At 34.5% G+C, this 22,923-nt stretch overlaps 1 protein-coding gene across 10 annotated transcripts in view; it reads left to right on the top strand.

Annotated features, from left to right (window-relative positions):
• Nucleotides 1-22,923, top strand: part of LOC115214180 (liprin-alpha-1) — a 368,483-nt gene that overhangs the window by 282,258 nt on the left and 63,302 nt on the right. For 8 of the 10 annotated variants that reach the window (XR_003881885.2, XM_029783276.2, XM_029783272.2 and 5 more), the window contains one exon: nt 15,093-15,182. The exons of the other annotated variants lie outside the window; for them this stretch is intronic. Coding sequence is in view for 7 of the 8 variants with exons in the window: in XM_029783276.2 (XP_029639136.1) it covers nt 15,093-15,182 (90 nt within the window). In the remaining variant the exon portion in view is untranslated. The remainder of the gene's footprint in view (nt 1-15,092; nt 15,183-22,923) is intronic. 10 annotated transcript variants of the gene reach the window in all.

Here is a 22,923-nt window from a genome sequence, read left to right as displayed (position 1 = left end):
ATATGTACTTTTATGGAAACTTTCTGATTGCAAATAAGAGAACTAGCTATGCAGATAAATGGAGAGTTAGTCAGTTTATAATGAAGTATTGATTAATTATCAGTATTCTATGGTAAACCATGGGCTTTGTAAGTTCCTAGGTAATGATTAATAGCCATAGCATAATCCTGTGGAACATTAGTTGGCAGCCTCCCAACACTATTGATTATGAGTTTCATGATCAGTGTTTAAGATTGGGCCTGTTTATTTTCATTGTTCTAAGAGGTAACACAAACCAGTCATTGGTTTGTGTCTTATCATCTTGAAGCCTTCATCATGTGTATATGTATCAGACTTCGACACAGTGAATGTTGATCCCAGTAGATCACCAGCTATTCAATATTTCATAATATACCCTGTAATTAATTCCTTAGAGCTTAGAACACTTTCTTGGTTAGTAAACGTTAGGTTTCTTAAGAGCATTTATCCTTTCGATATTTCTTCTGAAAAAAGGCAGCGAGCTGGCAGAATGGTTAGTATGCCAGGCAAAATGCTTTGTGGCATTTTGTCTTTATGTTCTGAGTTCAAATTCCACACCAAGGCTGACTTTGCCTTCCAATCCTTCTAAGGTCAATACAACTAACTTTATCCCCCCACCCAAAAAAAATTGCTGGCCTTGTGCCAAAAAATTGAACCCAATATTCCTTCTGAATATATTCTGTTTTGGTTTTAATAGATTTTTAAAATAATGAAGAATTTGGTAAAATAATTTTTGTCATTATTCAGTTGGTGTTCAGACCGTAAATTAACATGGAATTTTGATGGAAGGTTTTAATTTAGACCACTTTAAAACGGTATGTTTGTGTGATAGAACCCAGGGTCGGTCTCAGACAAGTTTGTATCAAAAGGTTTAAAGACATTAAAGACATCCCATTTGTTGGTTTTTATTAATAACCTACATTCATCTAATTATCCTTCCTAGTCACTTTGCTTTAAAATTGTTTACAGTATTCCTGTATCATTGAATTCAAGACAGAAATACAGAGGTGGGGATTTTAAAAAAATACAGTCGGGAAAATATTTTCTTCCGTTTCTTGTTTATTTGGTTCAAAATGTTGCCATTTATAGTTAACTCAACTGCACTGTTAACTTATTAATCTTCAACAAATAGAATATTGAAGCTTCTTTCTGTTTGGATGATAATTTAATTTTCAACTCCATGACTTTGTACAAGATTCAGTTTTACTTTATTGTATCTTTCCTCAATCTGTTAGTTAAGGAATTACATGGGGATTTATTTCTTGGACATTTTAGAATCTTCAAAGTTGAATCTTTTCTTCATACTCTATGATAACTTTCACATTTCTACAATATTGCAGTGATTCAGTATTATTTTTTAAATGCTTTTGTTAACCATTATTTTTCTTGAAATGCACCACCCTTGGTTCAATTAATTTCAAAAATAATAGATATAGTAAAATAGTTCTTTTTGTTATTAAATTAGTGTTGAGGATATGAATTAAGGTGAAATTTTGATAGGTAGTTTTGTGATCACTTTAAAGCAAAAATTTTGTATTAAAGAGCTCTGGGGCAGTCTTAAGTGTATTGGTATCAAAAGGGTTAACTCTTTATCTATGAAATTAAATTTCCTGGTTATTCCAGTAATGATGTTAAATAGAATTAGAATTTCTGCATGTCCTTTTTCCTCAATGAACTTGATACATCTCAAGAGAAAATAGTTTGAAACATAACATTCCTCAACAAAAGATAAATTGGGATATAAAATTGCTTTCCATAGTTTAAGATAAATGATATTTTGAGTGGATATACCTGGTTTCTGCAGTAAACATGTTTTCGTTGAGATACACTGTCTTTAATAAATATTATGAAGGATTTAGTAAAATATCTTTATTATGAAGTCAGTGTTTGGAACATAAATTAACACTGTTGATATGAAAAATTTTAACACATTAACTGCCTCGGCCTGTTACTGGCTGTTGCGTGAAGTTAAGCAATGAACCATTTAACATGTTAATTGAGAAATTTTTCGAACATGACATTTACTCTTCAGAGACAGGATCAGTCTCAGGTAGGTTGGTACCAAAAGGTTTAAAGTAAATTCTTAGAAACAGGTTTTGTTTCCTTTTCTTAGGGTGTGGGGTTGAGGTTGAATTTTATAATCCTGTTGTATGCTAAGATATCTTTTAATTCCAGCAATGAGTCTTTGCTGTTTCACTATATGTATTTAAAAAAAAAAAAAACTTTTTAAGAATTTATGCTATTTATGCCCAGTAATGATTTTCTTTTCTTTTCTCTCCATTATTTGGCCTAACTAGAAAACAACATATTGTCTTTCACATCTTTTATATACATCCACAACAATGCAATCAGTTTTATTGAAGTATTACTTATGTATGTATATGTATGTATGTTGTGTGCATAGTGTGAGTATGTGAATGCATCTATATATATATATGCACATAAATATATGCATATTAATATATACATGTGTGAGCTTTTCTGCATAATATACACAGGCATATATATCTTTGCAGTAATATATGCATATGTGAGTGTATCCTTTTATAATCATACACAATGTGTGTCTGTGTGTGTATATGCACACATGTAAATGTGTATGTATGTTCTTTAATATGCTAGTATGCATATGCATCTATTAGTGTGTGTGTATGTTTCTGTATGCATCTGTATGTTCATAAACTTTTTTTTCTTAAGACATGTGCGTGAAAGGCAAGCTGTAACATTAAAACATATGTATGCATGTGTGTGTGTATATTATATATATATATACACACACACATATATATATGTGTTCATGTGTTAACATACATACATATACATACACACACACACACATATTTATTCCAACACTTGCTTATGCACATCCATGTACCACTTCACATGACATCACAATTTTGGCAAATCATTCTGCTCTTTTGTCACCATCTGCCATCTATTTGTTGTTAGCTGTTGTTGGCACCAATTATTGTTGTTTGTATACAATGTGGTTTTATTTATATATATAATATATATACACATTCTGGTATCTTTTTTCTTTTTCTTTTTTTCTTCATTTCTTATATGAAACACTGCTATTTCTGCTATTTCTTCTATTCTCTTCAATCCCTCTCAAAATAAGGTTAACCCACACAAAAAAATACACACACGCACACTATATATATTTCTGTATGTGTGTGTGTGAATATATATATATATATATATATATATATATATATATTCACACACACATACAGAAATACATACAAAATTATAACATTTAGCAAAAAAAATTATGTTAGAACTCAGTAAGCTGTATGTCTAAGAAAAGATATTAACTTGAATATATATTGTCATTAAGGAATCCCAAGTTAACTCACTGAATTATATCTTCAGTGAATTGACTTGAATTTGAATATATATATATATATATATATATACATACATACATATATATTATGTAGTACAGTTAGTCAAAATTGAAATTACACTTTTCACTACTGTTGTTAAATTATCTAGAATTGATGCCTTGTGCATTCCTTATTGCTTTGGATGCAGATGGTACACCTGAATCATGATATTTTTAAGCAGTTTTTTTTCCCTACACCAGGTGTTTCAGTTTTCCTCATTGAACTAATGTTATTTTAAAACTTACTACATAATTATTTCTAGTTAGTCTTTTGATGATTGTTACATGAAGCTTAGTATCATGTCCTGAAAGTAACTTTACTGGGCAGGGTGTGTAACTTGGAGATCAGTTGAATCTCTCCAGGTCAAGCCAACACTTCTCTGCATTTCGAGGTCACGGCTTTGATACTACACACCTGTGATTAGAATGTCGCAGGAAAGAATCACAAGACAGATTCTTGAAGCCAAGAAAACCAGGTGGGAATCTAGAGGTAGACCAAGAATAAGATGGCTGAATAATTTCCATAGTTTCAGTTGGCCAAGCTTGGAAAGTCTAATGATAGTTGTTTCTGATAGGACCCCATAGAGTAGGTACCTGAGGACTCCATCCCCATAACCCTACCAGGAATAGTGGGTGGAAAAGCTGGATGGATTGATGGATGAGTGGAATGTATATAACAGTTACTGTGTGATAGGAGCAAATTAAGGTGTTCTGTTCCTGTGTTAAATGAAAAATCATCTGTTGTTTGGCATAATACACTTGTTAAACATGCTGATATATAGTATCATTAATTGATACTACAGATTACTTTTAATAGAGACAAACGAATGAGTGGACCTCTGTGTGGTTTCTCAAACTGTTAGGCATAGTAGCTAAATCCCTTTCATATCCACACACTCAGTTACAGTGTGCTTTAATAAAAGACAATACAGTTGTGGCTGTAATTACTTTGATTAAACATCTCCCTCATCAGGTTGATTTAAGGCTATAAACAATAACTTTGGAGAGTTATAAATCTGATTATGAACTATATTCAGTTTAGTGTAAGAAATAACCACTTCATGTATTCCACTTGAGAACCCTAGAAATAGCAGTGAAATCTCCCTCAGACCCTGCTTTCTCAATTGAAAGCAGATCATGTTGGATAATATAATCTTCAGTACCCTTCCAAAGATGTGGTCACAGCTGGAAATCGTTTTATCTTAGAATTGCTTAATCAAGATTGACCATGGGTTAAACAACAGCGAACTGCTATGCAATGGTAATTCGAAGCATAAACTGTATGTTCTGAGGCTAAATCCTTTTAGTGCCGATTCAATCAATTACACACGCCACCTACAAATTTTGGCATTGTGCCTCTGTAAGAAACCAATATCTCATTTAACGATTCAGTTTGTTAGCATAGTCAGATTCCTAACACTCTGCATGGCGCTATGGTAATATATGTAACATCTGATAATCTTAGTTAGCAAGAGTGTGGAATATCCCTTGTACATGTTGCAACCAAGTTTTTGTCATTAGAAGCAGTCTTCAGAGAAGTGTGTGTGTGTGTGTTATGGATTTGTAGCCTTGGAGGACTTGAAAAGGTCAGACGCACTTTCCTACCTCCTGATTAAGTCATTGAAATTGGGGGGGGGGGATAAATTGCAAGTAGGTTCACATGTAAGTGTTTAATAAACATAACATCCAGGCTCAGTGTAAATAGCACCTGTGGTTAACCACAGGTGCTATTCACACCATAAGGCCACAAAGTTGAAATGTGTATTCACGAAACATACACATGACTTATTCACTACATATATATATGTACATACATATATATGTGTGTGTGTGTGTATATTATATCTGCTGTTAATCTTTACATCTCTTTTACAAACTAGCATAAGTTTGATGAATACTGATTTATGAAGCATTAATTTATAGTCAGGTGCCCTTCCTGTCACTAACCGTCCCCTGTTTCCCAAGGAAAGGGCTTTCTATATTTACACACGTTTCTGAAAGCAGAGAACCACAAGGCCATTTGTTAACAGAGAATGCTGATATAATGTCACCATTTTTGCACAAATGGTCATACATAGACATGCACACACGCATAGGTGTATGCATGTGTGTGTGTATGGTGTGCACATGTTTGATGTTAGTTTTAGAAATATAAATGGGTTGAAATTTACTTTAGCGTTTTATACGTTAGGAATTTACATAATTTCATTAGAGATAGAACTAAATTACTTCCTCCCTCTCTCCCCTCCACCCTGAGATGAAACATCCCTTAAGCAATTTCGGAATTGTGTCATGAGAATTAATTTATCCATCTTTTGAGGGCCCTTCACCACATTTACTTTAGGAAACTAGCTCGATTACAATATCAATGGCTTCCTAACTAGACATTCTATATTGGCATGCATACATACATGTGTGTATGTATATATACTTATATATATATAGAGAGAGAGAGATAGATAGATATATGTATATATGTGTATATAAGACAACAGTGTGGGTTACACATATATAATAGATGTATTTGATAGCTATAATTTTTTTTCTTCTTACTTATTTCTTCAACAATTTCTTCTAGTTAAAGATTAAAACATCCATGGAAAAAAAATAAATGCCCATTGATTTATATCTAGTCATTATTTAATAATTAAACATGTTTGTTTTTTCTTGTTCTTATTACATCACATTTTTATATTCTCTACCCTTTTTTAAAAAATTTCTTTATGGCTCTTGTATCTGCTACTGTTGTTGCTCAGGTTTCTCTTTCCTTTATTTTATTTTTTTTTTTTTTTTTCATTTTTTACCATTAAATTTCCTTTTAATTTGTCTAGATTTAAATCCCCAAAGAAGCATGCCTATTTATTTTCATTATTGTAAATTTGCATTTATTTTGTTTTTATCCATTTTTATTTTTCGTTTTATTCTCTCCCGATTAATTTTTTTATTTTATTTTATTTTTTAGTTTTCCATCCTCCATTATATTTATTTTAGTTAATTAATATATTTTTCTCTCCTTTAATTGCTTTTTATTCCCCCCCCCCTTTCTATTTATGTTTAATTACTTGATTTTTGGTTTGGAATGGATGTCTTCTAGAAGCTTTATAAATCCTTTCTTGTTTATTATTTGCTTCTATCTTTAAAGGTTCACAACAGTTTTTTTCCCCTTCCTTTTTTTTTTTTATTATTTTTTTTTTCTCTGCCATTTACCAATTACCCCCACTGTGCTTCAAGACCTGTTGTCTGTATATTGTTCTTCCAATCTTTCAATATTTCCTTTTCTTTACATAGCATCCTTTATTTCAGTAAAGCAGCATGCCAGTTTAATGGATTTATTCTTTGTCCCTTTCCTCTTTTGAGTGTTTGTTGTGTTTCTGAGTGTGAATAGGTGCTTAATGTTGTCTTAATATTTTTTAATCATTTCTCTCTCTTTCTCTCCTCCGTCTCTTTTTTTCCCTTTCTTTTGTACATCTTCATCCTTTTGCTTTTCTTTATACAAACTGTATATACACTTTCCATTCATATCCACTTTGCATAGTCACTGAGGCAAATAAATTATAAGAGTCTGCTGCTAAAAGCAAACAAAAAAAAAAAAAAAAAAGAAGCAAAAACAAAAAGAACCCTGCTATCTTAGTTGTGCCATGGTTGGTAATCAACAAATGGCTGCTTCCTTCAGACTTGAGTTCTGTTTGAGGATAGAGTAGGCTGCAATTTTTTGGGTGCTCTCTCTTTCTCTCTCATACACATGCGCATGCACTCACACACACACACCTACCTACTTTAGCAGAATCTTTGCACTATTGCAGATAAAATGAAGTAACTACACTTCGGTTGTTATATATATGTTCTGTGATCTGTGTGTTATTTGAGTGAAATTTCTAAATATACCAGACCTTGAACAGGGCAAATTTTCTCCTCTACTTTAGTGAACCGAACTGAAGACTAAAACTAACCTTCATACCAATTTGGTGAGGGAATAAGGAGTGATAAGTAAAAGGTATTTTGACAAACCCTGCATCATGACAAACCAAGTTAACAATGTACTTATCATCGACTCTTTTGCTCTTTTACTTGTTTCAGTCACTTGACTGTGGCCATGCTGGAGCACTGCCTTTAGTCAAACAAATTGACCCCAGGACTTATTTTTTGTAAGCCTAGTACTTATTGTATTGGTCTCTTTTGCCAAACTGCTAAGTTACAGGGATGTAAACACAGCAAAATCAGTTGTCAAGCAATGGTGGGCGGACTAACACAGACACCCAAATACATACACATATACATATCACCGTGACCGACCAGGCTATCAGATGTTGCTACACATCGCTGGTCACAATGCGCTTAGCATTGCTTTAGCCTTCAAATGACGCCACCCCGCTGGCTAAGCGAGCAGGCCAATATATATATATATGACAGGCTTCTTACAGTTTTGCATCTACCAAATCCACTCAAACGGCTTTGGTCAGCCCGAAGGTGTAGTAGAAGTCACTTGCCCAAGGTGCCACGCAGTGGGGCTGAACCCGGAACTGTATGGATAGAAAGCAAGCTTCTTACCACACAGCCACTCCTGTACCTATGTAGCTAAGATTTGAACTGCATGTCTCAGCATGCAATGTGTTACCATACTACTTGTTTTTAGTTGGTTGTCTGCTGAAACACGAGACGAGAACAATGTGATAATGAATATAAAGGTGTACAATACTTTCTCTTGCAAGTATTATTTAATCTAGAGTAACACGAAATGGGGTTATTTAATTTAATGTGCGTGTACACTCCTACACAGAGAATGTATGTATGTGCATGCATACACGCATACTGTATTTTAATGTGAATAAGGAACCCCTTAATTTTGGGGGCTTAAAATTTGGAAAAGAGTCTTGTAAGGGCTTATAATACTATCCATGTTTAAGAAACTCCCATAATTTTTAAACCTAATTTTTGACAGAAAATGGTTCCTTATACATGTTAAAATGCAGTATATAAGGGTAAAGACCCCCTTCGATCATGAATGACCATGGGATTGTACCTAGAAAGTTCCCCTCTGAGGCGCAAGTCTGGACAAGGTTGTTTATGAAAGACCAGCAGTTGCCCATGCACATCAGCCTCTCCTCTCCATACCACCAATGCTATCCTAGGGAAAGGCAAAGGGGCCCGATACAGCTTGGCACCAGTGACATCGCAGCTCATTTCTACGGCTGAGTGATTTGGAATAACGTGAAATTAAAGTGTCTTGCTCAAGAACACAACACACAGCCCAGTCATGGAATCGAGCTCACAACCTCATGATTGTAAGCTTGATGCTCCAACCAGTGAGCCATGCGCTTTCACAAATATATATATATATATATATATATATATATATATATATATATATATATATATATATATTGTTTCAGTCATTGGACTGCACCCATACTGGGGCACCATCTTGAAGGATTTTAGTTGAACAAATTGATCCCAACTCTTTTTCTTAAGTTTTGTATTTATTCTATCAGACCCTTTTGCCGACCTGCTAAGTTACAGGGAAGTAAACAAGCTAACACTGGCTGTCAATCAGTGGAAGGGATGGCAAACACAAGCACACACACATATACATATACAAGGGGCTTCCACACAGTTTCCATCTACCAAATTCATTCATAAGATATTGGTCAGTCTAGAGCTATAGTAAAAGACTTTTGCTCATAGTGTCAGTCTAGAGCTATGGTAAAAGACATTTGCTCATAGTGCCTCTCAGTAGGACTGATCCCAAACTGCAGGCTTCTTAACCACACAGCCTTGGTTGCATCTGTATGTGATATTGAGGATGCTTGTAGAAATAGAAAATAATATCAAATACTCTCATGTAGTGAAGAAAGCAGCAAATCAGAATCAATGAAGATATAAAAATAAATCATAAAGCTTTCTACAAGGAAGGAAATCAACTTTAGGGCATTATTACCTAGGGCCCTTTTTTCAAAGAGACCCCAGAAAGATTAGTGAAATACTGAGTGAATCAATTAAAAAGTGTTTTCACTTCCCTGTTGGAATATGTGCAAATAAATAAACACTGGAGAAAAATCACAAACCCATTGATTTTATTGACATAAAAGAAAAAAGATGCAATATAAGCCATTGATGAAATGAGCTTAAACTTTGTAACAAGCTCTAATGGGTTCCCAACAATTCCCTTAAAATTATGCAGACAGGTTTTAGCTAAACCACTTCAGAGATTTTCCACAGCTTCCTTGCAAGTGAAAAATGTCTCCAAAAGTTGATGGTACACATACTGTGCCTTGTCTATATAGGAAGAAATAGAGCAAATGCTAAAAAGTTACAGGTCTGTCTCTCTCTGACCTCACATACCAGCAGAGTCATGAAATAACTTATCAGAGAAAAATGGATCATAGTTTTAGAGGAAAAGATTATACACACACATCTTATTAATGTACATGTTAATAATGACTTAGATTAAGAAGCTTGCTTTCCAACCATGTAGTTTTTAGGTTCTGTCCCTCTGCACAATACCTTGGGCAAGTGCCTTACTACAGCCCTGAGTCAACCAAGGACATGTGAGTGGATGTGGTAGTTAGGAATGTGAAAATTAAGCCTTTTGTGTGTGTGTGTGTGCTTGTTTACAGCTGCTACTAGGTTATTTGAAAGTCACAATGCTTGCATTGTGGTCTGTCAGTAAGTTGCCTGTTCATCAGTGGTATTTTGTCTGTCTCTACATTCTGAGTTCAAATTCCACTGAGGTTGATTTTGCCTTTCATCCTTTTGGGGTCAATAAATTAAGTACCAGTTGCATACTGGAATCGATCTAATCAACTGGCCCCATCTCCAAAAATTACGGGCTTTGTGCCTAGAGTAGAAAAGAATAAATTGCCTGTTCACTTCATGCATTCAAAATCACATTGGAGTAAGAGACACCTTAACTAGAAAAACAGGTAACGATTAGTATTGGGAAGGGTTTCTAGCACTTAAACAATGCCTCAATTACATTCAACCTAAGCAAACTTCTTGACAGCTCAGCCAATGCTGAGCCCATACACACACATCATATATCCTCACACCAAATACACACTAAACTGCAAGCATTTCAGGAACAACTCTTATTTCTATTTGCTTCTCTAACTATGTAATACTGGATGGAATGAGAAAGTTTTGTTGATTTTTCTTTTTCAGTTTTTTTTAAATGTAAATTGAATATTTTTTTTCTAAAAAAAAATGATACAAATTTTCAAACATGATGCTAACATTCTTAAGCATATTTCAGCAATCACATTCTCATATACCACTATTATTTAGGTGCACAAGCATACACATAGATGCATGGATACACATTCACACTAAATGCATGCACTGACCGACAGTGGTTTACATAAACCAGTGTTTGTCTTAGAGATAGATACATTAAAATTAATTAAACAATCTAAGAATGATTTAGCTTTATAACTAATTAATAGACGGTATGTCAGAGCAGCACAACTTTCAGAAGTACCATCTCACATTCTTATTATCTACATCTACTGCACTTTTAACAACTTACCAACAGCTATTTGAACACTACTATATGGAAATTTGATATTAAAAGAGTCTAGGGGGACATTAAAAAACTATCACTGACTCTCTGTCTCTCCAGCTAACTTCATCATCAATGGTAAATTGGAAAATTACCTTGATTTTATATATATATCATCATCATCATATATGATGACATTAAGATTCTTTGGAGAAATTGTTAGGTACATCTTACTTGAGTGACTTCGCATGATTAAATCTTTGTACCAAATAGAGCTTGATAGATTTTAAATGAGGCTCTGCCCTTGTGCAAAATACACACGCGTCTGAATATGGTACTGAAACAGAGGCATTGCATTATTGCTGCATAGATAGTGTGGCAGCGGCAATAATGGTGGAATAGCATTGCTTGACATCATTACCTGTTGCATGTGCATTGCTCTCTCTCTCTCTCTCTCTCTCTCTCTCTCTCTCATATATATATATATATATATATACACATATGTATGAATGTATATATATATATATATATATATATATATATATATATATATCATTCATTCATTCATCTTGCTTCTGAAGTGTATGATGATTGGCAGAATGATGTAGTTAAAAAAAAAATATATTGTTGTTGAGCCTCAGGTCATGTCCATCCTGTCTGTTTATATATATATATATAATATATATATATATATATATATATATATATTATATATATATATACATATATATATATATATATATCAGAGTGTACATTCTTCAATGTATTCTTTGTTACTTAAGACAGTAGGCTCTGGTTTGAGGAGACTTAGCTAATTTGATTTTGTGGGTGCCTGTGTAATTGCTTCTACACAGGATATTAGTATCAGTTCTGATACTGTTCTTAAAAATTATTGCATTCCACATAATGAGCCACTGCAGCTCATGTGGAGGCCTCAAGCCTGTTGCTAAATGTCCATAAAAAAATTTTATGAAACCTTAATAATACATTAATATTTACATGAATATTAATCAGAGCATTAATAATTTGGCAAAAAAAAAAAAAAAACGAAGATGCTAAAAAATAATCAAGCCTCTTCAGCACTCATGCACAGAAAAGAAAGAGAAAAAGACTCTTAAGAAAATATGTCAGAGATAAGAATGCAAATAGATAGATAGATAAAACTGTTGTGTGTGTTTAATATGTGGTAAATATGGCTTTATGAATGTGCTTGGCTTAGTGGTTAGGGTCTTGCACTCAAGATTGTAAAGATCATGGTTTCAATTCCTGGACCATGCAGTGCATTGTATTGAGTAAAACACTTCATTTCATGCTGCTCCAGTCCACTCAGCTGTCAATGAGTTCTAGAGGTAGCTAGGAAGTTAACTGTGTGACAGGCTGGTATCCCATCCAGGAGGGAATGTTGTAATCTCAGTCACTTATAGAATAAGGAAACTGACTTAACCCTTTCATTACTGTATCTATTTTGAGATGCTTTGTGTTTCTCTCAATTATTTTAAATATAACAAAGAATTTAGTAAAATAACTTAGTTATCATTGAGCTAGTGTTAGGAACATAGATTGTGACTAAGGTTTGGTGGAAGATTTTAATTCAAAACTTACAAAAACGACATTTGTACTCAAAGCCAGGGCCAGTTTCAGCTGGGTTGGTAACGAAAGGGTTAATCTCCAACCTTAAGAGTCTTAAGGATCATGATGGACTTGGATACAGCTTTACTAAAAATATAACTAACTGGCATTCTGTTGGTTATGATAACGAGGGTTCCTGTTGATCTAGCCAAAGGAACAACCTCCTTGTGAAATTAGTGTGGAAGTGGCTGAGCACTCCACAGACACATGTAACCTTAACATAGTTCTCAAGGAGATTCAATGTGACATGACTGGCCCTTTGAGTTACTGGTACAGCTCATTTTTGTCAGTTGAGTCAACTGAAGAAATGTGAAATAGTGTCTTTCTCAAGGATGCAATGCATCACTGAGAATAGAACTCACAACCATACGATTATGAGTCTCATACCCTAACCACTAAGCCACACACCCTTTACATAAAAAAAAAAAAAATCTCAGTTTCAAACAATTTCAGATGAAATCTTTTGCTAGTCATATTTGATAAAGATGTAAATAGAAATTTAATTTCTTGACGATGTTACCAGCTTGACCACAGCTCTCTAGCTACAGTCAACAATAGTGTGTGTGTGTGTGTGCGTGCGCGTGTGTGGTATGGTTAAATGCTTAAGTTTGCCTCTGAGTCGTGTCTGGGGCAAATGTCATTTTCTAGAGTCTCAGATCAACCTATTACCTTGAGAGATAAATTGAGGAAACAGAAACTACAGAAGCTCATCAGCTGGATTGGACCTGTAATTCAAAAGGTAGAGCTATGTCACACCCTGTACCTTGCTGATTCTGAATTACATTAAGGGTACATGTATCTGTGGAGTACTCAACCACTTACATGCTATTTCAGTTGATTGGACAACTGAGCTCTCATCAGTGAACAATGGAGACCCATCCATATATGTGTGTGTTTGTGGAGGAATGTAGCCTGGTGTCTAGGGTGTTACATTCATGATTGTAAGTTTGTGGTTTCAATTCTGGACTGGGCAATGCACTGTTTCTCAGACAAAACACTTTATTTCATGTTGCTCCAGCCTGCTCAGCTGGCAAAAATGAGTTATCCTGAAATGGACCAGCATCTTCTCCAGTAGAGTAATTTATACACCACAGAATCTGGGAAACAAGCTATGACCCAAGAAGGACCTTTGATCCTTTTGATATATATATATATATATATATGAGAGAGAGAGAAGTTGGATTTTTTACCATTAGAATTTGAGAGAGATACATGCATACACCTTTAATGTATGTGAAACATTTAATAATTCCCAATCTTTTAATCAGCATTTTTTGTTGCTGTGATGGGTGTTTGGGGTACTTAAGACATAATGATAATGTTCACTTGTTTTAAAGAGCTGGTATATAGCTGATTGAACCAGCCTTTGATGTTAATTGCAGTGTTTATTGGCCTTTCCTGCTATTGCCTCATAAACAATGTGCAATATCTAACCAGTAATCAGCAACACACAAAAAAAATTCATATAGAAAATATTCCACATACACAGAGACATTTTGTCACATTATCCAAAAGTTATGCTTGCTTCCTAATTCTTCAAGTCCTTTAAGGATCTGCACATACATATATATATATATATAATATATATATATATATGAGAGAGAGAGAAGTTGGATTTTTTACCATTAGAATTTGAGAGAGATACATGCATACACCTTTAATGTATGTGAAACATTTAATAATTCCCAATCTTTTAATCAGCATTTTTTGTTGCTGTGATGGGTGTTTGGGGTACTTAAGACATAATGATAATGTTCACTTGTTTTAAAGAGCTGGTATATAGCTGATTGAACCAGCCTTTGATGTTAATTGCAGTGTTTATTGGCCTTTCCTGCTATTGCCTCATAAACAATGTGCAATATCTAACCAGTAATCAGCAACACACAAAAAAAATTCATATAGAAAATATTCCACATACACAGAGACATTTTGTCACATTATCCAAAAGTTATGCTTGCTTCCTAATTCTTCAAGTCCTTTAAGGATCTGCACATACATAATATATATATATATAGGCGCAGGAGTGGCTGTGTGGTAAGTAGCTTGCTAACCAACCACATGGTTCCGGGTTCAGTCCCACTGCGTGACATCTTGGGCAAGTGTCTTCTGCTATAGCCCCGGGCCGACCAATGCCTTGTGAGTGGATTTGGTAGACGGAAACTGAAAGAAGCCTGTCGTATATATGTATATATATATATATATATGTGTGTGTGTGTGTGTATGTCTGTGTTTGTCCCCCTAGCATTGCTTGACAACCGTTGCTGGTGTGTTTACGTCCCCATCACTTAGCGGTTCGGCAAAAGAGACCGATAGAATAAGTACTGGGCTTACAAAGAATAAGTCCCGGGGTCGATTTATTCAACTAAAGGCGGTGCTCTAGCATGGCCGCAGTCAAATGACTGAAACAAGTAAAAGAAGAAAAGAAGAATATATACACACATACATACATTCACACACACACATATATTCTTTCCTTCACTGCTTTGACCCACTTCTCTGTCTTCGAAGTTAGCATGTTGGCCAGAATGGCATACAATTTGCATATCTGTTCTTTCATTTCAGGCACCTGCAGGTATGTCTGCAGCACATATGCACACCTACTCGTCCTCTAGTCCACAGCTAGCTACAGGGACCGACTCCTCTGCATCACAGGTAATTACTGCCCACGTCACTAGAAACTTCTCTTCCCTCTTCATCTCTCATTCTCCCACTCACTTACCTTGCATCTTGGCTTGTGTAATATATCCCTTCATTTTAATTACCATGATGCAGTAATACAATAATAATAACCACTTCAATTTGACAACATGTCATACGGCAGCCATCTCTCTTTTTATATTTACAGTGTTCCTTATTTGACATTTTTTTAAAAATATTTTTTTAACCCTTTAGTATTCAAGCCAGACATATCAGGCCCAGATATTCTACCTGTTTTATGTTCAAGCTGACCGGTTCAGACCTCCCTCTCACACCTACCCTACAATGTCATTTTAAAAATGAACAACTACGTCGTTGGAATCTTGAAGCCATTAAATAAATAATGCATGATTACTTCAAAACAATGTGAATAAATAAACATTACTTTTGACAGAGTAATCTGAATGCTAAAGGGTTAAATAATTTCCATTTTTTTTTCTTAAAAAAATTTATTATCGATTCTTATTTCTTCCCTTAGTTACCTACTGGTTCACCTGATTTATTGCCAGTCTCCTTTATTCTGGTATTGGACTATTGTCAGAATGTGCAATGGTGATGATGAAGCATTGTAAATTTGAAGATGTTTTTCCCTTAGATATCAACTAATAAATCTACATATGTCAGTAGTGAACGATTATATTTACCTCCCTCCCTCCCTCCTTCCCACCATTTTCTAAAGTTTTTTATAGCCATCTTAATGCATGGAGCCTTGCAGCAAAATATATACTTTCAAGAAACAAAAAGTGCATATGAATTATTTTTTTTTTTGTTTACTCAACTAATCATTTTACTTCAAGAAATTTCTGGGGATTTTTTGGGGAATTTTTTTTTGGAGGAGTATTTTTTTAAATTCTTTTTCAGTAAACATTAACTAATTTTTACAGTTTTTAATTCATGTTTATATTGTTTTATATTTTTTTGTGATTTATATTTGTTTTATTTCTGACTCAAAGACTAGGTGTGGACACAGAAAAAAATTATTATTATTTGGTTATAATTATTTTGTCTAACAGAAGTAAATACAATTCTCTTTTCTAAAATTTTCTTTTTGTTTATTTTAGCATTGTAAGTGAACTTAGCACTGGTTTACATCTTTATAACATAACACAAGTCATAATTATTTTTTTTTTTGTCTGAACTTGCATTTCATTTTGTTTATGTCTGGATATGTGTGAATATTGGCGATTAGTATTTCAGTTTGGGTTTTCTCTGAATAACAGACTCGTTAGTTTAGCTCTAATTGGAATAACAAAAGATGCACTTACACATTAATAAAACTTGGACGAACTTTAGAAACATTTAAAGACTATTGGCTTTACCTATCATTATTATTATTATTATTATTATTATTAGTGTTAAGGCAAGCTGGCAGAATTGTTAGCACGCTAGACAAAATGCTTAATGGTATTTCACCTGTTGCTCTGATCCAAGTTGAAATTCCACTGAGGTCGACTTTGCCTTTCATCCTTTCAGGGTCGATAAAATAAGTACCAGTTCAGCAGTGGGATCAATGTAATCAACTCATCCCCTCCCGCAAAATGGCTGCCCTTGTGGCCAAATTTGAAACCATTATTATTACTATTAAGGCGGCAGAATCATTGGCATGCTATGCAAAATGCTTAGCAGCATTTCATCCGTCCTTATGCTCCAGTTCCAATTCCGCCAAGGTCGACTTTGCCTTTCATCCTTTCAGGGTCAAAAACTTAAGCACCAGTGAATGCTGGCCTTGTGCCAAAATTTGAAATCATCGTTATCATTATTATTATTATTATTATTATTATTATTATGCATCAGCTGAATTAGGAAATTGTTTTACCCTGGCAAAATTGGTCTGCTATGAAACTCTATCTTCATTTAATGTCTCTCTTCCATTCTGGCATGGGTTTGATAGTTTGACAGGAACTTGCAAGTCAGAGAACTACACCAAGCTCCACTGTCTGTTTTAGCATGGTTTTTACACCTTGATGCTTTTTACATGGCACCAGCCCAGGTGAGATTTGTTTGGTATAGTTTTTACAGCTAGATGCCCTTCCTAATGCCAACCACTTTATAGAATGAACTGGATGCTTTTTACACGGCACCAGCACCACCAAGGTCTTTAATGTTAAGATACAACACACTTACACATAGATACATACTTAGTTTGCTAGTGGTGTTCATGACTTTTCAAATCTGTCACTTAAAACCTGAGCATTGTGATTTGATAGCACTTGCTAAAACCGAAAAAAAAAATGAGAATAGTTAGAGGTATGTCTCAGAGAAGAGATTTCTTTTGACCTTATGTGATGATGGCTGATAGTCAAGGTCCTCTCCCCTATCACCGCCACCATTAGTTTAAGCTATGCAATACAACATATTGGCTAACTGCCATCTTGATGCTTAAACAGACATCTTTTTTCATTGTCTTTTTTGCCTCTTAAGTAATTGAAAGGTGATTTGTTTTGACAAACTTTCATCACAAATATCAGACAAGAATTAAAAAAGAAAATAAGAAAATACATCCATTGTTAAGGGATTAACAGTTTAGCTCAACTTCACTAAACATTTCAGTGAAGATTGTAGTAATAATAATAATGAGCTTAAGATATATTTTAAGACAGTGCTTTGGCATTTGTCCAGTATTTCATAAGTGACTATAATACCTTAACTCATCAACAGAAGAATATTTTCTCTTCTGTCCAATAATGAGCAAAGTAATTTCCTTAAAAAGAAAATTAACACAAGAAACAAAAAGCTTCGTGAATATTGGTGAAAGCTAGATTTACTATTATGGTCACTGGTGGCTTTTTTTTTTTTTCCATCACAGCTTAATGACTTAAAAGATGGTTTCCTGTGCAGTATGACTAAATGGTTATGTTCTTCACTTGGCAACCATGAGATTCTGGGTTCAATCCCACTGCTTGATCACTTGGGCCAGTTTCATTTTTCTATAACCTCGAGTCGACTCACATCTTGTGACTGAAATTGAGTAAATGGAAATTATAGAAGCCCCTCTGATGGATTGCACCTGTAATTCAAAGGTACAGCTTTGTCATACACTGAGTTCATATTTTTCAATAGAATATACTGGCTATGTCCTTAAATTAATTATGAAAATAATCAAGAATTTCAGAAAAGGTTTTAGTAAAATAGAGAAAGCTGCAAGGAAAATTTGGTGTCAGTCCAATGAACTTCAGACCTTGTAATGAAAAACTGACAACTGATGAAGAGAGATGCTCGTTTGTAGCTGATGATGTTGTTTATAATGATAATAATTATTTATAACTGTGGTCCTTAACCAGGGTCCATATAAGATTTTGTTGTTAAAGTTTATGTACAATTCAAGTGGCAATATTTCTACAATATACAAAATATTTTAAGAAATCTGTTTGTTTTTTTATAACGATTCCCAATAATATTTAGTTATAGAAAAATAGGATTCTTTTAAACATTGAATGGCTATCGGGGTCCAGTAGAATAAAATAGAAATTAAAGGGGCCCTTAGACAAAATATGGTTGCAAACCATTGATTTATAGTAAAATTAACATGGAATATAAGTATCAGTGAGGCTTTGTGTGTGTGTATATGTGAGAAGACGAAATTTTTCTGTCAGAAAACTATCTAAAATTATGTAAGGAGAGAGTGTGTGTGTGTCAATGTTTAAAATATGTTCCGAATGTCCACAAGATCTGCCAATGAGAGTATAGACACCTACCTGAGTCTCGGATTTTGAAAATGAAGTACATTTATATTAATATATCATGCATATTTTATTATTATTATTATTATTTTTTTGTTTAGCACCAGATCAGCCCTGATTGAGCAGAACTTTCATCCAAAGTATTCTAGTTATAAAACCATCCTTTTTTTTTTTTCAAAGGCAAAGTGTATCTAGGATTGCAGTCTCCAAAGCAATTTTTTTTGTAACAGATCATTGGTGCACATTTTGCACACGTATATTCAACAGGCACCAAGTATATTTTTTCTTTATTTGTACATCCAAATGTCTTATACAACACACACACACACACACACACACAGTCAGATGGACAAAGTGAGAGATAGATATAGATACATAGACAAGAACAGATATAGACATAATAATTGGGCCACTTGTCTCATTTAGGCAGCAGGTGTATTTCCTTACACATAAATATTTTGACATAGATTATTTTTGTAATAGTTTCTGTGGTGTCTGAGTTCTTAGTAGAAATATATTTTCTATTTTCTAAATCTAAATTTAAATTCCTTACTCACATAAAATTTTAATTCTGGACTGACTTAATTTCTTTCTCTATTTTATTATTATTATTATTATTATCATTATTATTATTATTATTATTATTATTATTATTATTATATCGTAAACCATCTGTCAGAATGTAAAGAATTTTTTTTTTTTTGTCACTTAAAAAAAATGCTAAGATTATTAAGTAGAAATAAATTGGGACTGCTCAGAACACTAGTTATAACAGGAATCCAACAAACAGGTGTCTTCATAAATTGTTGATGTCGTTCCTTTAGAATTTGTTGTACAGTTTCTCTCCCGCTACAGATTATCTTTTACTTGTTTTACTCATTAAATTGTAGCCATGCTGGGGCCCTGCTTTTAAGGGTTTAGCCAAACAAATTGATCCCCAATACTTATTTTAACTCTGGTACTTATTTCATCAGACTCTTTTGCTAAACCTAGTTGCAGGGACATAAGCAAACCAACACCAGTTGTCAAGCAGTGAGGGAACAAGCACCACACATGCATCTATACACATGCAATGGGCTTCCACCAAGTTTCCATTTACCAAATTCACTCACAAGGCATTGGTCAGCCTTAAGCTATAATAAAAGATCCTTACCCATGGTGTTGTGCAATGGGTCTTCTTGACTACACAGCCATGTTTGCACCTATGTAAATAATTAGTAATAGTGTCATGGAATTTCTTGAACTTTTTATCGTTTAATCAAAGCAAAAGGAGGAGATGAAGCACCCATGATTGGTAGGAGAAAGTCATTTTCAGACTGAGCACCTAACCTGAATGCTCACAACTGAATTGTTGAGTGGCCCTCCCTAATGGTATCAAAGGGATAAGTACCCCCTTTGGTACCTGGCTATGGAGCACATCTACTTCCACAGAAGAACAAGAATGGTCCTGCTGGCAAAGCTCCTTACAAATTCCATCTTCCAAAGGCCATCATGGAAAACACTTCTCAAAGGTGCTGTAAAGTAAGATTGAACCCAAAACCTCATATTTTCAAAGTGAATTTTTTAACCACACAACCTCATCATCCTCATCGCTTAACATCCACTTTCCATGCTAGCATGGGTTGGACGGTTCGACCGGGGTCTGGGAAGCCAGGAGGCTGCACCAGGCCCAGTCTGATGTGACAGTGTTTCTACAGCTGGATGCCCTTCCTAACACCAACCACTCCATGAGTGTAATGGGTGCTTTTTACGTGCCACCGGCACCTGTGCCAGGCGAGGCTGGCAACGGCCACTATTGGTTGATTTATAATTAACCTATTCATCACCGTTTTCAGTAAATTCCCAGCTAGGAAACGCTGGTAGTCAATACATGAAGTATCTTACCCCCTTCACTTGAGTGTGATTATTTCCACTTAATTATGAGTAAATATAAATAGATTCAGTGTGTGTGTGTACGTTTCGGTAGAAGGTGAAAATTGCTAGGGAAAAATATTAAGATGGAACCAACCAAATGAAATGAACTTGTTGGATTAATCCTAATTAAACTCTGCTGGCTTAGGGAATGTGTGTTTCTCAGTGAGAGTAAAGATAATTCTTTGGAAAAATAATGCTCATCCCCTCTAACTGTTAACTTGAGCATTTCAGAAATAATTCTCCTCTGTAACTTCCTTTCTTCTCTTGTTCACGCTTCTCCCTATAATGCTGTAGTTCTGGGTAGTTTGGCTTTTTAAAAGAAAATTAAAATCCCGGCAACCTGCTTAACTAATTAGATCGCTCTTTGATTCTGGCAGTGTGTGATTAAATTAAAAAGAAGGAAAAAAAAAAATCTTGGAATTTTTATGTTTGTGAGCAAAATATTACACCCACAAATAAATGCATACATGCATACAGTTATACATGCACACATATATGTAAATATATATATATATATATATATATATATAGAGAGAGAGAGAGAGAGAGAGAGAGAAAGAAACATAAAAAATTAAACATATATAAACATGAAGAAAATTTAAATAAATGATAAAAACTAGAAATACAACAAAAAAAAATAGCATTCATTTAATGTGAGAACATGGAATCTTGTTTTAAAAGAAGTCACTAACATCAAGAGACAGAATTTCTCTCTTATGCTTTCTGCAGCTGCATATGCAGGCCAGCAGTCAGTCACTCAATCACTTGATAGCACCTGCAGCATGTGTATTGATCAATACAATAAGACTTTTATTTTTAACTCTTTCTCTGATAATCTAGTTAGTAGTTACAATTCCATTGTGTTCACTGTTACACAGTTTGATGTTTAACTATGTTAAAGGTGACAGTTCCTTTGTTTTTATTTCCGTCTTTCTTTTCATTGTCTTTAATTATTATTTTAACTTTACTCACCTTCAAAGGCTCTTATTATTAATTATTATTAAGGTGGCAACCTGGCATAGTCATAAGAGCATCAGACAGTATGCTTAGTGAAATTTCCTCTAATCAATACGTTCTGAGTTCAAATTCTTCTGGAGTTAGCATTTCACCATTTCACTGTTGATAAAACTGAATACCAATCATGTACTGGGTTGATGTAATTGACTCTCCTATTCCCCCTAAAATTGCTGGCATTGTGCCAAAATTGAAACAATTATTTTTAAGGCAGTGAGGTGCCAGAATGCTTACCACATTGCACAAAACGCTTAACTGCATTTCTTCCAGCCCTTGCATTATTTGTTCCAGTTTTTTTTTATATTCTGAGTTCAAATACTACAGAGATTAACTTTGTCTGTTGTCCCTCTGGCCTTAATAAAGTACCAATCAAGTACTGGCACTCCATTGGTTATGACAAGTGTCGATCCAATCAACAGAACAGCCAGCTCTCGAAATTAATGTGCAAGTGGCTGAGTACTCCACAGACACACATAAATTTAACATAGCTCTCAGGGAGATTCAGTGTGATACACACTGTGACATTGTAACATTGGCCCTTTGAAATGCAGTTACTACTCATTTTTCGCAGTTGAGTGGATTGGAGTAATATGAAATAAAGTATCTTGCTGAAAGACACGATGTGCTGCCCGGTATCGAACACACACCCTTATGATTGTGAGCTAAATACCCTAAACCACTAACCCATGTGCCTTCATACCAATCAAGTACTGGTAGAATATTTAAAACAGTGTTGGCTTTGCAGAATTGGTAGATCAATAGTAAAAAAAAATATTATGTGCTATTTAGCTGCCTTTCTTTATGTTCTGAGTTTATATCACGCTGTTATTGCTTTTGCTTAGCAGCCTTTTGGATTCATGAATTCATCATCATCATCATCGTTTAACATCCGCTTTCCATGCTGGCATGGGTTGGATGGTTTGACTGAGGACTGGCAAGCCAGATGGCCCCACCAGAATCCAATCTGATCTGGCAGAGTTTCTACAGCTGGATGCCCTTCCTAACGCCAACCACTCCGAGAGTGTAGTGGGTGCTTTTACGTGCCACTGGCATGAGGGCTAGTCAGGCAGTACTGGTAACGGTCACGC

The sequence above is a fragment of the Octopus sinensis genome, linkage group LG7 (assembly GCF_006345805.1).
Source record: "Octopus sinensis linkage group LG7, ASM634580v1, whole genome shotgun sequence".
NCBI lineage: Eukaryota > Metazoa > Mollusca > Cephalopoda > Octopoda > Octopodidae > Octopus > Octopus sinensis.
Note: the sequence above shows the minus strand (reverse complement) of the source record. Positions and strands in the feature narration are given on the sequence as shown.